General features: G+C 40.3%; 1 protein-coding gene across 1 annotated transcript in view; it reads right to left on the bottom strand.

Moving 5' to 3' along the window:
• The window catches only part of GLP2R (glucagon like peptide 2 receptor), a 45982-nt gene that overhangs the window by 24506 nt on the left and 5205 nt on the right, over positions 1 to 16271 (bottom strand). Inside the window, exons 2-7 of the mRNA XM_050908600.1 lie at positions 14288 to 14381; positions 7774 to 7878; positions 5514 to 5639; positions 2986 to 3088; positions 2584 to 2740; positions 1143 to 1302 (exon numbers count right to left, since the gene is read on the bottom strand). Coding sequence (XP_050764557.1) covers positions 1143 to 1302; positions 2584 to 2740; positions 2986 to 3088; positions 5514 to 5639; positions 7774 to 7878; positions 14288 to 14381 — 745 coding nt within the window. The remainder of the gene's footprint in view (positions 1 to 1142; positions 1303 to 2583; positions 2741 to 2985; positions 3089 to 5513; positions 5640 to 7773; positions 7879 to 14287; positions 14382 to 16271) is intronic.

Here is a 16271-nt window from a genome sequence, read left to right on the forward strand (position 1 = left end):
TAATGATTATAATTTCAATCTTAGTTGCCATTTGCTTCAGCTATTTATGTTTGAGTTTAAACACTTCTTTAAAATCATACCTCCTTATCATATCCTCGGTAGTTAATTTTAGCAAGCAGTACAGCACAGCAAATACGGAATAATGTATTTACAACTACATAATCATCCGCCACAATAAAATCCTTCTAAAAATCACTTTCCTTTTTTTTTCAAGTGGACTGCACACTATAGTCCCATAGTCCTGGATACGCAATTTTACGTTTGACAATAGAGTTCAATAGACATAGATGTGGTGATAGTGAACCAGCTTGTAAAACCATACATTGGTAAAAGTTTTACAGTTAGAAGTTCTTACGGCCATCCATCTTATCATCCTCCTTAACTCAGGCCACTGGGTTTGAATCAATAACTCTTGCAACAAACCAACATATTTTCTAAGAGTACATTTTTTATCTTCATTTAAAACCTTCAAAGGCCTGCAAGTTGTACAGGTAGATTTTCAATGATTATTGGGAATTGGGAAACCTTGATTTTCTCCTTTGTCTGGGCAAGATACAGAATTATGCTTTTTGAGTAAGCAACAAACGTAATTGTCAGATTACATGACGTAATTCACAAAATTGTTCAAATGCTTGTAACTAACTTTACATTGTCTTTATTCCATGAAAAATGCCTGCAATATAAGACCTGAATCATGCAGTGTTTCAGATTGTCCTCTAACTTAAAGCAGACTTTAGAACTTTAAGGTGAGCTGGGAAGGTGAACATATAAAAGAAAATTGTTAATGTTTAGACATCTTTGCTATGTAGGTGCTCTATTACAAAGGAAGAAAATGAAGTTGCTGATAGTACCATAATCTTCAGTGATGACAGAAAACACAGCCAAATGTAGTCAAATTTCCTCTTGTTCTGTCCACTAGGCTACTGTTTTCTTACGAAACAATTCACCCATTTCCTGTATCTGCAGGTCAATCTGAACTGCAATGAATGTATCACTGCTCATATACCTTCAATGACATTGCTGACTCCAAAACAAACAAACAAAAAAGAGTTCAGATTTTTTCTTTCTTTGTTACAAAGTATCCACCACTGACTCAAGACAGTACCACAGAATCAAGAACTTGGAAATTGTTACGTACTTACCCCATCCTATCACAATATATGTCTGTAGCAGTCGTCTTTCAGAGAGTACAACAGTTATCAATAATGTATGCAGATAAATTCCTTCTACTAATAGCCAAAAATAATTTGCCCCAACAAAGTAATGCATGAAAAACTGGGCAGTCCTGCAAATGATTACAATCTGTAGAAATGAGAGACCGGGAATCATTGTTAATATATAAAAGCTCTGACAAATCCTGGTTTTCTCTTGTTACTTTAGCAACCATTTGTCCTGGTTTCAGCTGGGGTAGAGTTAATTTTCTTCTTAGTAGCTGGTACAGTGTGTTTTGGATTTAATGTGAGAATAATGTTGATAATATGCTGATGTTTTAGTTGTTGCAAAGTAGCACTTATCTTAAGCCAAGGACTTTTCAGTTTCCCATGCTCTGCCAGCAAGCAGGTGCACAAGAAGCCAGGAGGGAGCAGAGCCAGGACAGCTGACCCGAACTAGCCCAAGGGGTATTCCATACCATGGAACGTCATGCTCAGTATATAAGTGGGGGCGGGGAGTGAGGGAGCGGCTGCATGGTGCTTAGCTGCTGGCTGGGGTTAAACCACGACACCATTTTAAAACTAGCACATGGTTGTGATATAACTGTGGTTCAGTCACGTATCTCACAAGACTCTCCTTGTTGCTTGTGAGAGGCTGGAGGGGAGTGCAGCAATTTAAAGGCTTCTACATTGTCAGAGAGTTTGAGTGGAGGTGACAAGTAGGAAAAGACAGTGACAGTGTAGGCTGGGGTATGTGTTCTTTGTCATGATCTGCATATCAGAATTTTTACTAATGAGCTATTAAAATAATAGTCACCATTAACATCTTGCAGGTAATTTTGCTTGTTGACATGGGCAAACTATATTCATACAACATCATACAAGTATAATTTATCCACAGTGGTCGCAAATGAGAGATGTTGTTATTCCATTATCTAAACAAGTGTAAGAAAATTAGCACCTTTTCCTAGTACAAAAAAGCCTTTAAACTATTTTTTTCTCTCTTAGTGTTCTTTCACAGCAAATACATTTTTTGATAACATTGTCTTAAAAGTAAGATTTGTATGCATTGCATTGTGCTATGCATACAAGAGTGAATAAATACAGTGTTATGTAAGTAAGTGCCAAACAACTGTGTAGATTTCTTCCTAAAAACTACAGGTGTAAGTTGTTTTGCTTGATTGGATGTTTCTAAATATAACTATTGATTAATTTGTTGTTTCTATACAAGTCTTCATATAAAATCAATCTATCACAATTTATCAAATCAGAATTTTTTTCTTGATTAGCCCAAGCTTTATCAGCAAAATTTCAGCATTCAAAGCTCAACTAACAAACACCTCAAAATTTGCTGCCATATGGCAAACTTCCGAAACTCTGTTACGGCCACTAGCAGCACACATTTACTATTAGCAATGAACTGACAAGTTACCTCAGGACTGAAGTATAATATCCATCCAGTTTCATCATTTGGTCTTTTGGAGTAAATATTGTAGTATACAGTGTCTTTTATAAGAACTGCTGTGGCGCGCAAGATAAAAGATGCAAATAAATTCATATGGATGTAGTTTCTTGTGCAGTGAAGTTTTCTGTGGGAGAAAAAATAATGTATGAATCCTCTGGAATATATTTAATTTGCAGAAATAAAAAAAAAATACTGTTATATTCATATTGTTGCCATCAATGGATTTTGCTTAGGAATTGCTTTTATAATGCTTATTAGGAAAATACAAGTTATTTATATTGGAAGCTAATCAATAAATTCAATTACATGAAAAGAAGAATGTGCATACTGGGGTCTGTACTTTTAAAATGCATGTGAATTTGTACTAACCTGAGCAAAGAAAGTATAAGGAGAGCTAATACAAGTGAGATGAGAGAAAAATAATATCCTATAGTGTACAACAGCTGTAATGTGGTAAGTAATTTATGTTCTTCTTCCTAGGAACAAAGAAGAAAAATGTGTTATACATGCAGGCAAGTGGGCAGAGCATGAACACAGCTCAGAAACTTTTGAGTCCAGCTTCTTTGTGTCGCAGGGTAGCCAGGGGAGGTTTCTGATGCCTGCTCCCTGCACTGCCTCATGAAATCATTGCATGACAGAGGCAGTTGCAGACAGCCTTAGTTTTGTTTTAAATTCAAAGGCACTCATGGTGCCATTTCCAGATTGCTCCTGCACAAACCCCATTCATAGTCTGATTTACAGCTAATCATTGCCATGATTACATGCACCCAATGGATCCTGGTGGTTTAATAACTGCAGAGATCAACTCATTCAACCTGTACACAAAAGTGCAATTACTATGTGTGTGGCCTAGGGACACAGCTACAGATCAGTTGTGTCTGTACAGTTTTGAGAGTCAGCTCTGTCTAGAACCATTGAAATAGACTGACTTCTGCCATAAGTTCAAAGAAAAAAATCAAAATTGTTAGAGTTGTCTATAATGTCTTTGAATGACAAATAAGACCTCAGAGGAGGAAGGGGGACACACACATTTTCTTTTCACTTTGCTTCATTTAACATTTCGTCTTGCTAAGTTTTTCCATTTAGCTGCTTTTGTCTACCTCTCATCTCTTCATATTGCTTTTCTAGCTCAAGAAAAGCTTCTCTGCAGAGAGGACGTAGAGATACAGCATATGTGACTTTCATAATCCATATTTGGCCTGCAAAGCTTTTCTTGGAACCTGTGTCTTTTCCTCAGTGATTTTATTGGTTTCTTTGTGAATTGTCTTACTGCACAGCACCAGGGATTTTAGCACTGTCTTCCTGCCAGTAGTTGTCTCTAATCAATTTATGCTAATGAGTACTATCTGGATAGCACGGGTGAGCTGTGCCTGCTGGTAGAAACTCTTTTGAAGAGGACAAACGTGCCGAGGGAGAGCAGTGTGAGTGCAGGAGATTCCCATAGCACAGTTATTAGTCACTCTGCTCCATGAAAACATTCAAACAGGCATGAACCTAATAAAAAGCATGAGTTATCTTGGCTGCAACACTAAAGCAAATGAAATCAAGCTGATTCCTCCAACGTGTGTCGATACTAGCTCTGGGTTATTTCTAACATCTTGGGGCTTTCCACAAAATATAACAAAACCACATGTAGTGTTGGTAGGAAAGCTGGTTAAAGCTTTCAGAGAAATCATCTGCTGTCACACAAGATGAATTAATGTGTCTCCCACCCACAAGTTTGCAATCCAGAATGCACAACAAACCATGGAAAACTCAGTACTTATGGATATTTATCACACTTGTATAAATAGACTGTATGTTTGGAAGTTCATGTACTCACTATAAAAAGAGTTTAGTAAAAACTTAGTAGTACATGGGGATCCTGAACTAATAGTGTTTAATAATCAATAAAGTAATGTTACTCAATAAAGTAATAAACAGCAACAGTGCTCACCCAATAAAGTACTAACAAGTAAAAAATAATCAACAGTAATAGTGCTTACCTAAGAGACTTAATTTTGACATCAGCTAAGCTGAACTCTATAGCAAAAGAAGTTACAAGAAGCTGAAATCAGATAAGCTGCATGCTTTGCTGTTATCTGAACCTCTGCTGCATTCGTTGCAAGGCATTACTCGGTTGTGCAAGCAGGCAACAGGATCAGATCCCTGTTTCACTGCTTGAACTGTCCTTTACCTTAAACCTAATTCGGGTGGTGGAAGTGAGCTTGCTCGGTTGCAAACTGCCTTCTCGCAGAGAACACGAGCCAGGCTTCTTTGCAGACACAAGATGATTCCCAGCTTCACAAACCGGAGCTGATCAGTAATTTTTTTCATTTTATCTTCAGTACAAAGAGCTGAGCGCTGTCGAGGTGAGAGTATCTAGTTTGCTCTTCATTCAGCTCGGGAGAGCCATTCCCCCCTGCTGACAACGCTTGGGCTGCATGCTGTATCAGACCGGGAAGGATGGCGTTTGCATTGTGATGAATCCTCCAGTCGGTGACTAGCTAAATTTGAAAGGACCGGTTAACGGCTCATTAAATGCTAAAAGGCTCAAGAAGCGGCAGGGAATGAAGTTGTCCGGCCTTGGCAGAGCACAGCGATTTGGGGCAGATGATGGGATGCTTTGAATTTAAATTATTTGCGTGTCAAATTGTAGTCTTTTTCAATTTTATTAGGAGACATTCAGCACATGTGAACACTGGACTCTGAACAGAAAACAATTTGTGGCATCTAAAGCAGGAATCCCCCTCCTTAATCTTTCCTCCTCTGCTTCTTCGAAATAAAATAACAGGTTTCCATTTGGTAATCTAAATGAAATCTGAACATCTTTTGCAGGTATTCAGTGGAAATGTTTTATCAGTTACTCAAGAAGGGATTAAGAAGATTAAAGTATTAAACCATAATATAAAACATACTTACATTTTTTTTGAAATGATTTTTCTCAGAACATTCTGAACTATCACGCCAAATGTCCGTGGAGTTTTCCTTTGTTTGCCAAGTCCCTTCATCCAAGCAGACTCTGTATACATTTCCTACACTTCCTGAAAGTAAACGGAGGTTTAGTCTGAAAGGTCAAAATAAAGATTTCATTTTTCATACACGTTTTAAAGATTTCTCCCTTACACCACAGCAATAGACACCACCCCACCCCCACTCAAAAAAGGAATAAAAAACACTTTTCATTTGTCTTTAACAATATATGTTTCATATTTACATAGGACAAAGTAGGAATGTAATCTAGCAGAAATAAATTCCCAGAATGTACCTGGTATTTACAAAAAATACATAGTTACTACATCCAAAAGAAAAGCCTACTTCTCACTTTATTCCTTTTTCCTCATTAAGCTCATAAGTTCCATCAAGTATGGGTAGCACACTGCCCAGGCTGTGCAGTCAAAATTGTAGGAGGAAGAGTATGGTTTGATTAGGGAATGATCTTTCTCTGGAACACCAGTGGCTGGTGTTCTATTTACGTGCTTTGGGGCCCAATCAGTAGGTTGTGTGAACCAGTGAAACTTTCTTGGCTTTCACTGCATTGTCCTAGTTTACACTAATTAATAATTTGCCCATAAGATCAGAAGACTGGTATGGGGACCCTGGCTGATGTTTGTTTGATATTGTCCTCAACAGCTGCCTTCTATTTATTTCTAATCAGACCTGAGCTTTTTCATTCATTTTTTAATTAGAAAGTGTTTAAGGGTTGCAACAACAACCAGAATATCTAGTTTCACTCAGGATAACTGGAACTGAGAGAACGGCTTTGGGAGCACAGTTTGCTTTGATGGAGCAGGAGCTCTGTGTGGAGACTAGACACTGAAAAAAATCTGAAGGCATCTATGAAACGTGATCAGAAATCTCATTTCTAGACTACTCTAATTTTTCAGTGCTCAGGCTTGGCAATGATGACAAACCACAATAAATTTGCCTCAAGCTTCCAAGCATTTCTGGTCCAAGTCCATCGGTGTCCCAGAACAGACACAGCTATGCCTTGGAAATGGGACCAGCAATCAAAATGGGGACCACAAGCAACCCTAACCCCAGTCCCACAAAATCTCTACAACAAATAGACAGCTGGGCTATCTCTAATGCCTCTTCTCCTAAGGTGCTATGGCATAGATGAGAATGCCAGATGATGCTGTAACACAGCAGCCCCACTGTGTTCCCCACTGTGAACACAATTAAAAACTTCATAACTTGGTGCAATGTCTTACATCTTCCTTTTGTAGAAATTTAGACAGAAAAAGAGAATAAAAGAGTCTCCATCACACGGAGGGAAGGAAGATGCTTTAATGTTTGTTATGAAAAGCTGAATAAATGGTTGGCAGAAGCAGTTGTTTGGGAGACTAGATAGAAGCTGGGTCTCTTTCTGTTTAGCAGCACAAAAAAGGACAAATTATGACATTACAGAACAAACCATTTGTGGGGTGGGCTGGAGAAAGGTGGGATAAGTAGCCCGTAGTAGTCTCCCATAAACTAAAGGACTTAGACACAATTGATCCTTCCAAGTGGTATTAGAAATACAGCTAAGAAATCCACACGTAGCTACAAAAGGCTGTGTAGCAGGATTCAGAAATGCTAGGCTGCAGTGGTAGGAATGTCCTTTCATTTCTTTAGGAGAAAGGGAATGTTGTTTGCTTTTAGACAGTTTTGCTCCTGCAGATGTTATTCTTTTTCCCTTCCTGAGAGCCTCCCTGCTCCACTCCCTCCAGGAAAAGTCTGCTTGGAAAACTTGTTTTTTCACCACACCACTTGCTAGTGGTGCGGTATGTCCTACTGGAGGGCTGACTGTTTGGACTGCTGCTTTGTTTGGCTATTCCAGTTTTCTGGGAGAGAGCTTCATGTCTGGGGTCAGTGGGGACCCTAGAAGTTGAACCTCAGAAGCTGAACCTCAAATCTGTTACTGCCTATAAAGGCCTGGCAGTACGGTTACACGATCTTAGAAATGCTGCTTTATAGCAGACAAAATGGAGCTGTAACAAGCATAGGAGAAGAAGAGTAAATAATCAAACATCGACAACAATTTTGTGCCTCAATTCAGAAAAGAGGTGAATAGAGGTGAGACAAGAAAGCCCTCAGACACTTCAAAGGAGACTGGGACAAGAGAGACCAGCATCATCTGTCCTTTAGTTGGATTCCCAACATAAACTCGAAGACAAGTTACCACTTTCACATTACCGTTTTCCAACCACGGCAAATATGAAGGACAAGGAACAGAGACATTTCCTGGGGGTGAGTAAGGCCAGCAAACAAATTGATCAAATGTCCCATTACAATGTATTCCTGGGGAGAGAAGTAAATAGAAGTTTTACAAAAAGTTGTTCAGACAATGGACAATCATGAAAACCATTGTATACTGTTCCAGGTAACCTGCAAGCTACACCAGAGTATTTATAAGATGTAGCAGATAAACTTTGTGCATTCACTGTGCAATGCTCAGTGCACAGTGCAGAAATGGCTGCTACCCTTCTTCCCTGGATCTACACAACAGCAGCAAGTTTTACATGCTTCATTATGAGCTAAGTGTATTGCTCAAAATGATCCTGAGGCCTCTGTTGTCCAAATGTAACAGACAGATTCCAGCCATGATCTCACTCACTGTTTTTGGTACATGCTGCAGACTTTTTGCTGGTAAATGGAAGATATTCCACCTTTCATGACCCCTGTGACACCTGTTCTCAGCTCAGACCACTGCCAGCTTCTCGGATAGTGACTCCTCTTAGTCTTTGGGCAATAGAGGTTAGGGAGCTGGTAATATCTCAGACTAACTCAGTTTTAAACTTCATAGGTATCACATCACTCACAGGACTTAAGGTTAAGATAAAACATTTGATAATGCAGAATTGAAATGGTGCAATCAGGTTACAGTAAGATAAAATAAAATGCATTAATGGCTGCACTAGTCTCTTGGTTAGTTTCTGTCTTTCTTCTAGGATAAGCTGAAGTTCCCCTCTCTTAACTTTAATGGTTTTGCCCATCCAAAGCTAGAAGAGTATATCCTGCTTTGTTTTCCGTAATACTTAGCAATACTTTGAGAAACTTGTGTGGGAAGAAGAATAGAGGGAGCAACAAAGAGCTGTGTGCTATCTCGCCAGCATCTTTTTGGGGTGTTTCTGCTAAAATCCAGAGCATGGTATGTGCATTCTTAGTAATTCCCTTGTACCCTTGGACATCTGTGGCCCCATCTGCCTTATGACCTGTGTAGTTGTTAACATTTATAACTGCATTTTTATCGTTCCTTTCCCTGATATCTGATCAAGGTTTGTTCAAGTGTGGATTGAGTAGGCTGCCAGGAGAAAAATAGTTTTTTCTCCATTTCATGAAAACTGGAGTTCTGAGTCCCTGTAGTTTTCCTGATCACCTGCTACAAACTACCACCCTCTAATATCTTGCCATGTGTCACTGCTTTTGGCCTCCTGGGTCATCTGGCTTAGTTCTAATTGCCACCAAAAGCCACCATTCTCTGCCTTCCCACCATAATACACTTTTCTTTTGCATTGTGCTAAGGGTTTCTGCACACCGGGTTTTCACCACAGGTCATTGATCTGTAGCTTCTCACTACTGTTTCTCTTTTTTTCTTGTCAGCTTTAATTGTAAGCTATCCTGCAGATGTACTGGCTGGGCTGATCTGTGTTTGCTTCCCTTGCTTTCCAGAAAAACTTTTGTCCCTTCTGCAATCCTCATCACTCTGTCTTCTTGCCTGTCTGAGTGTAGTCACATAGTCTGTAATTTATGGCAGCTTCTTTGTCTGACCTTTTTGTGTTTTCTCCTTCTTTATTTGCCACAGCCAAAGTAAGCAGAAAAAGAGAAGAGAAGAGAAGAGAAGAGAAGAGAAAAGAAAAGAAAAGAAAAGAAAAGAAAAAAAAGAAAAAGAAAAGAAAAGAAAAGAAAAGAAAAAGAAAAGAAAAGGAAAAGAAGATAAAAGAAAAAAGAAAAGAAAAGAGAAAAGCAAAGAGAAAAGAAAAGAGAAGAAAAGAGAAGAAAAGAGAAGAAAAGAGAAGAAAAGAGAAAAAAGAAAAGAGAAGAGAAGAAAAGAAAAGAGAAAAAAAAGAAAAGAAAAGAAAAGAGAAAAGAAAAGAGAAAAGAAAAGAAAAGAAAAGAAAAGAAAAGAAAAGAAAAGAAAAGAAAAGAAAAGAAAAGAAAAGAAAAGAAAAGAAAAAAGAAAAGAAAAGAAAAGAAAAAAGAAAAGAAAAGAAAAGAAAAGAAAAAGAGAAAAGAAAAGCATTTCCAAAATGTCAAAGGACAACAAAAAGCAATACTCTGGGAGTGAGATCATCCTTTTATTGGTACTTGTGTCCTACTACTAGAAAGCACACACCTAGGGATGATCAGACTTCCTAGAAGGTGGATTTTATTGGAGGTAAGAGTAACTCAGCTTTGTTATCATACTGGCCATACACGCTGTTCTGATGACTCCTCTGTCACAAATACACCTTTCTTTCTGAGAAAGTCTGCTTAATATTTCTACTGCATATCTTCATTAGCACTTTTCTGACTTCTGGTCATACACCTTTGAAAGTTTGAAGTCAGATAAATATTTACACAACATAGAAGGAAAACATATAATTAGATTGTCGCAGCTAGCAACAAGTATTATTTTATCATCACATGAAAATCTAGCATGATGAAGTGGACAATGAAGAACTAGATAACTGAATGCTTCAGCTGAGTGACGCCCTGACCCTTCCTGCATGTGCTCTTGGTACAGTGACTCTCCTACATGGTAACCAGAACACTTAGTTGCTTGCTTCCAAGGGAACAAATCTAAAACCTGCCTACCTGGGTTTTTTGGGGACCTGAGACAGCCCAGATGCATCACACTGCTGGCAGACGTTTCATTATGTACTCAAATTGACACTGTGTTCTACATAACAGTTCTGCATAACAGTTTTGACAGAGGTAACTGCATGGGTTTCCTGCCTCGAACTGCTTAGGACTCAGAAATGATGTGCCATCCATGCAAGTCCCTAAACTATGGAGATTCCCAGATTCTAAGTTCTGAGCATGGAAATGCATACTGGCAGAACTAGCTTTAAACATTGTTGATGGTTTTCTCCTTTTGCATAGTAATGGCTAGAAGAATACTCCAGGACATTATTCATATAATCTTTATTACTCTCTTGTAAGTTGGTGGAAGCTGAATCAGAACCTCCATGTCCCCAGAGAGCAGAAAGCACAGTTCCACACCCCAGATTACTTGTTTTCATCCAGTGCCTGCCCATAAAAAATGCGTAAACGTCACAGAGAACTGGGACTGGATCTCTTATTTTTTCCCAGCTGTCACTGCTGGATACATGGTGGGTCAACTTGAACAAGGGTTGTCCTATCTCCTTCAGCACCCCTAGTGGCCTAGTGGTTAGCATGCTTTCCTGAAATACCGTAGAATCATAGAACAGCCTAGGTTGGAAGGGACCTCGAAAGTTCATCTGGTCCAACCTTTTGTGGGAAAGGGAGCCTAGATGAGATTATCTAGCACCCTGTCCAATCACATCTTGAAAACCTCCAGTGATAGGGACACCACCACATCCCTGGGGAGGTTGTTACAGTGAATGATTGTTCCCACTGTAAAAAAATTCTTTCTTATATCAAGGTGAAACCTCTCCCGGTTGCTCCCTGTCCTTTCCATGTGGCTCTTTGTGAAGAGAGAGCCTCTGTCCTCTTTGTAGCCGCCTCTTACTTTTATGAGGTCCCCCCTGCACCTTCTGTTCTCCAGGGAGAAAAGACCTAACTCCTTCAGTCTGTCCTCATAGGGCAGGTTCTTCAGCCTGTCAGTCATCTCCATGGCCCTCCTTTGGACCCTCTCCAGTCTGTCCGCGTCTTTCTTGATGCGTACTCCACACGTGGCCTGACAAGCGCTGAATGGAGTGGGATGATCAGTTCTCTCTCTCTGCTAGTAGTGCCCCTGAGGATGTAGCCCAGGATACGATCTGCTTTTGCTGAGGCAGCGGTGCACTGCTGACTTATGTTCAGCTTGTTGTCCACCAGGACCCCCAGATCCCTTTCAGCAAGGCTACTCCCCAGCCACACAGATCCTAGCCTGTATTGAGCTTTTTGGTTATGTCTTTGGTTAAACTTCATACAGATCTTGCTAGCCCACTCTTCCAGCCTGTCCAGGTCTCTCTGTAGGATGGCTTTGCCTTCTGATGTGTCCACCTCACCACCCAGTTTGGCATCATCAGCAAACTTGGTGAGGGTGCTTTCAGTGCCATTATGCCTAGATCATTTATGAAGATGTTGAACGATGTGGGGCCCGGTATCGATCCCTGGGGAACCCCACTTGTGACAGGCTGCCAGCCTGAGTCAAAACCATTTTTCACTGCTGTTTGAGTGTGGCCTGTTAGCCAGTTTGCTACCCATCTCACAAACCTCCATCCAATCTGTACCTTGCCAGCTTGTCCGGGAGAAGGCTGTGGGAAGCAGTGTTGAATGCTTTGCTGAAGTCCAGGTAAACAACATCCACTGCTTTCCCCATGTTGACAGCAGGTGTTACCTTGTTGTAGAAGGTGATCAGGTTAGTCAGCATGATTTGCTTTTGGTAAATCCTTGCTGGCTTTTCCCAATCACCTGCTTCATTTGGTTAGTAACAGTTTCTAGGAGGACTCATTCCATTATTTTCCCAGGGACTGAAGTAAGACTAATGGACCTGTAGTTTCCTGGGTCCTCCTTTATTAGTGACTAATTTCCCTGCCCTGTTTAGTAATGAGCCTATGTCTTCTCTGTGTGTCTGCTCACGTATGCTGTTGTTCTTGACATCTTTGGACAATTGCAGTTCCAGATGAGCCTTAGCTCCTGACTGCATCCCTGCATGCCCTAGCAAAGTTCTGGTAGTCGATGGGTATTTGGCTGCCTTTACATAGCTGGTATGCATCTTTTTTGCTTTTAAGCACGCGCAAAAGCTCAGGAAGAACGAGTGGGAATTTCCTGCCCCACATATACTATGAAAGCTGAACCAAGTTCTTGATGGAGATGGGAGTCAGAAATGAGAATAGGGTCTTGCTTTGTTTCCCCAGCCGTTACAGCTTCACAGCATAAGCTAAGGCAATTAGCTCATGTTGTTGCAGCTGCCAGGAGCTGCAGGTGCCTCTGGAGCAGGTCAGTGATGAAGGCTGGAGAGCATGAGGATTCATTCCTTCAGCATGCTGCCATGCCCAAGCAGAACTGCTCATTTTCAGCAACTCCTAATTCAGTTGAAAGAAGAGAAAGCCTGTTATTGAATGTGATCACTAAAAATAGTTTCCTTGACTCATAGGGTATATCTTCCCTTTTGCTTTTCAAAGGCCTGTGAAAGTTAGAGATCTCAATATTTTGGGAAAAGTTTAAGGAACTTTGAAACATAAAATATTACATAATTTAGGCTTGAAAACCTCTCTTTTTTTTTTTCCCCCTGCTGTTTTAAATTCCCAGGCCAATGCTTTGGATTGATTTCCAACTTCTAAATGCATTTTGAATGATGAAAAAATGCACACTGATGAGAACATCAGACCATATGTTCTGGCTAACAAAGTTGCACACTACAATGTCATAAATGCGGCTTTCTGCCACTAGCAAAGTGAGTCAGAGCTCATAATATCATCCTGGAGTCTCCCTGTGCAGTTGATGGGGTGAGGTATCCACCAAGCAAGATGACCATGAGCGTATCACTTGCACACAGGAGCAGAGACCTGCCTATAGCCAATAAGTACGAAACATAGAGCACAGTTTCACTCTTAATCTTTCCTTGGTGACTGCAGTCACCTCTCTCCCAGCTACTTCTTGAACTTCTCCAACTACTCAAACCAAGCCTGTGTCATCCTTTCCTGAAGAGAGACATCTAGCTGAGCAGAGTTTATACTTCTAAGAGTGAAATAATCACAGATTATAAGCTCCCCTTTTGCCAAACAGCATAAAACTTAGAGCACTCAACCAGAGGTAGGAGGTGTGGACTCAGTTCCTCCCTCTGCCACTTCTCAGGAGAAGACACTGTCCTCTGAAGCTATGCTGCTCTTCAGCCAAGAATCCAAAAGCTGTGGAGGCAGGAGAATAAATAAGGGACTTTAAGCTAATGGTTATGAGTGCCAGGTGAACATGGGGCAACCTGGTCTCTGTGTCTTAGCTTATTAACCTAATGACTGTATCACAAAATGCATAAGCAGTCCGGTGAGAAGACAGCAGCTCCCCAGCTGCCTTGACTAGGCAGAAACCAGACTCTGTCTTGCCTCATGTGTTTTGGGTTCTTGTCTGCCATGGCTCAGTTTCTAAAGTATAGAAATGGGAGACATCTTCTTTTCCCTGGATGGTCTGTTCTCCTGTGGTTAGCATAATTTCCAGGAATATGGGTCTGACTTTCTTCAGGCTGTAAAGGGAAGTGAAAACTGGTCTTCTTCATCCAAAGGACATGGTTCTTACAAATAATGGGTAGCAGCTACCTCTTGACCAGGCACTCAGCGCCGCACCACAGTGGTAGCTCAGCACCAGCTGTTCAATGGCTCATTTCTGTATATGATCTGGTTTTACATATAGAAACCTGATATGTTTCAGGACAAAGAGAGCCATTAGCTTAATGATTGCATGTTTGCATGTCTCATTACAGCTGATTTTTCTACATTTAGAACTTATAAACAGACAGACACTTCTGCAAAGCAAGTAAACGAATATTTGCATATTCATCAATGTGACTTAACACGTTGCTTTATTGTGCTGTTTGTTTCCTTACCAGTATCTACAGTTGATTCCTGCAGCATTTTCAGGCATTCTTGTTTATATTTGTTCCATCCAGTAGTGGTTTTTTCCAGCAGAGATCCTTTGGCCTGTGAGTGAAAATACTGAACATGAGGAAAATCCGTTAGAAACTTGTGGTCTTTTAGTGGAAAGTTTCTTTCCATTATAAGAAATTTAAGAGGAGAGGAGAGAAGAGGAGAGAGGAGAGGAGAATGGAAGAAAGGTAGGTAAGCAGGGAGGTAAAGACAGACCCCTTCCTTCTCCAGGAAACTGTTAGTGAAATTTCTTCAGTTGTTGTCTTTGCCTGAGCAAGAAATGTATTGCCATGGTGCTATGTTACCACAGAAATCTATTAAACTTGTGTAAAAGTCCCTTTTAAAAAATCCATACAGATATTTAATTTCTAGGACCTGTGACGGTGCATCAAAAACATTGGCATTTCATTCCTCCACTGTAGAAAATGCATGCTTACCTTCACAATTTTTACACTTCCCAGGCTTTTTACAGTCAATTTATGCCAAGGTCAGCTAATACTTCTCTTGTATTTATGTTTTTGCTAGATTAATTTAGGAATCTGATTGATGATAATTTTGAGGACTGTTTATTTTTAGAGTATTTTTAAAGATAATCAAGCACACCTGGTTGAGTAGTACAGTAAAAAATTGAATAAAAAAGTAATGAATAAGCAATGCTATTTAGCTACGAACATCTTTTCTACAGTGCACTCTGTACTGCTGCCCAGCACTTCAAAGACCACTTCTTTCTCCAACAGCTGCAACTGTGCCATAGACATCTTCCTTTTCCTCATTTTTTTTGAGAAAATACAGTTGTAAATGTTAGTTTTACTTGCCCATCTGCACCAACTATGTTGCCCTTTTTGCCTGGACAGGGCACAGTTTTGCTGTCCTCTTGTGTCCCTAGGGGAAAAGAGTCTTTGCCCTCAAGATTTCTCAAATAGTGAAAAGGAGCATTGCTTTTATCCATGGCAAATTTTTCTCTATATAAAACATCTCACACATGGATTTTTATGTCCTGAGTTTTTGTAGGTACGTTTCTTTTCTTTTTTTTTGTTTTAGATATTTTCAAAGCTGGTTTTGCCTAGGCCTTCCTGTTATAGGGACAACCCCAGAGGAGATCAAGAATTCCTTTAAATTCTGAAAAGCTAGATTTCTGGAGAGAATATGACCTGGAACAATTGCGTTGATGTGATCTGTTTAGAGAGAATAAAAATCAAAACATTTCAAGAACAATCTCCCTTTTACTAGTGTAGCCTTGAAGATAGGCTCAACCTTGGATTTAGTCAGTTTAATGACAGCAGATTCTGTGGAGTCCCCTCTGGTGTCTCGAAATCAACCATTCCATGATTACAAGAGCTGCCTGCTCCTCTTGGCTGCTCCTATGCTGAGGGCTCCTGGCTCCTTGCTCTGGCTCTTTCTCTTTGCCCACTCACCCTGTGCTGTGTTCTGGAAGCTTCTGTCCCCAAATGCATTTAGCTGCTCCTAAAAGCAAGAACAATCCACCCTCAATCCAAAGGGTCCTACTGGACCTATCACCCACTCTCTTCTTTTCTGGGTGAAGATAGGCTGAGAACACAAATGAAGCAAAAAACTGTGTTGGTGTCTAAATGGGCACTTGCTCTGGTGGACAAATTCTGGCAGGTTGTATGGGAGAGGATTGCTGCATTTATAAGACATGGATGGCACTGCGGCCACAGAAACACACAGAAGAAACACAGAGGTTGAAGGGATTGCCAGTGGTGTTCAAAAAGGGAATGAGAGAAGAGGCTTAGCAGCCCTGCTTGGACATGCTGACCTTGAGTCACTCCCTTGGCACCGGGAAGCAGATAAGCAGAAAGGAAAGAGACCTAGATGTTAGCATGAAAGGGTGAGATCAGGAATGTTGTTAGCACAGAGGAGAGAATTAAATTTGTGTCTACTGATAAAATTACTCTTAATATAAAATCTGCTCTGCTGTTAAAA

Source organism: Gymnogyps californianus, chromosome 19, assembly GCF_018139145.2.
Source record: "Gymnogyps californianus isolate 813 chromosome 19, ASM1813914v2, whole genome shotgun sequence".
NCBI lineage: Eukaryota > Metazoa > Chordata > Aves > Accipitriformes > Cathartidae > Gymnogyps > Gymnogyps californianus.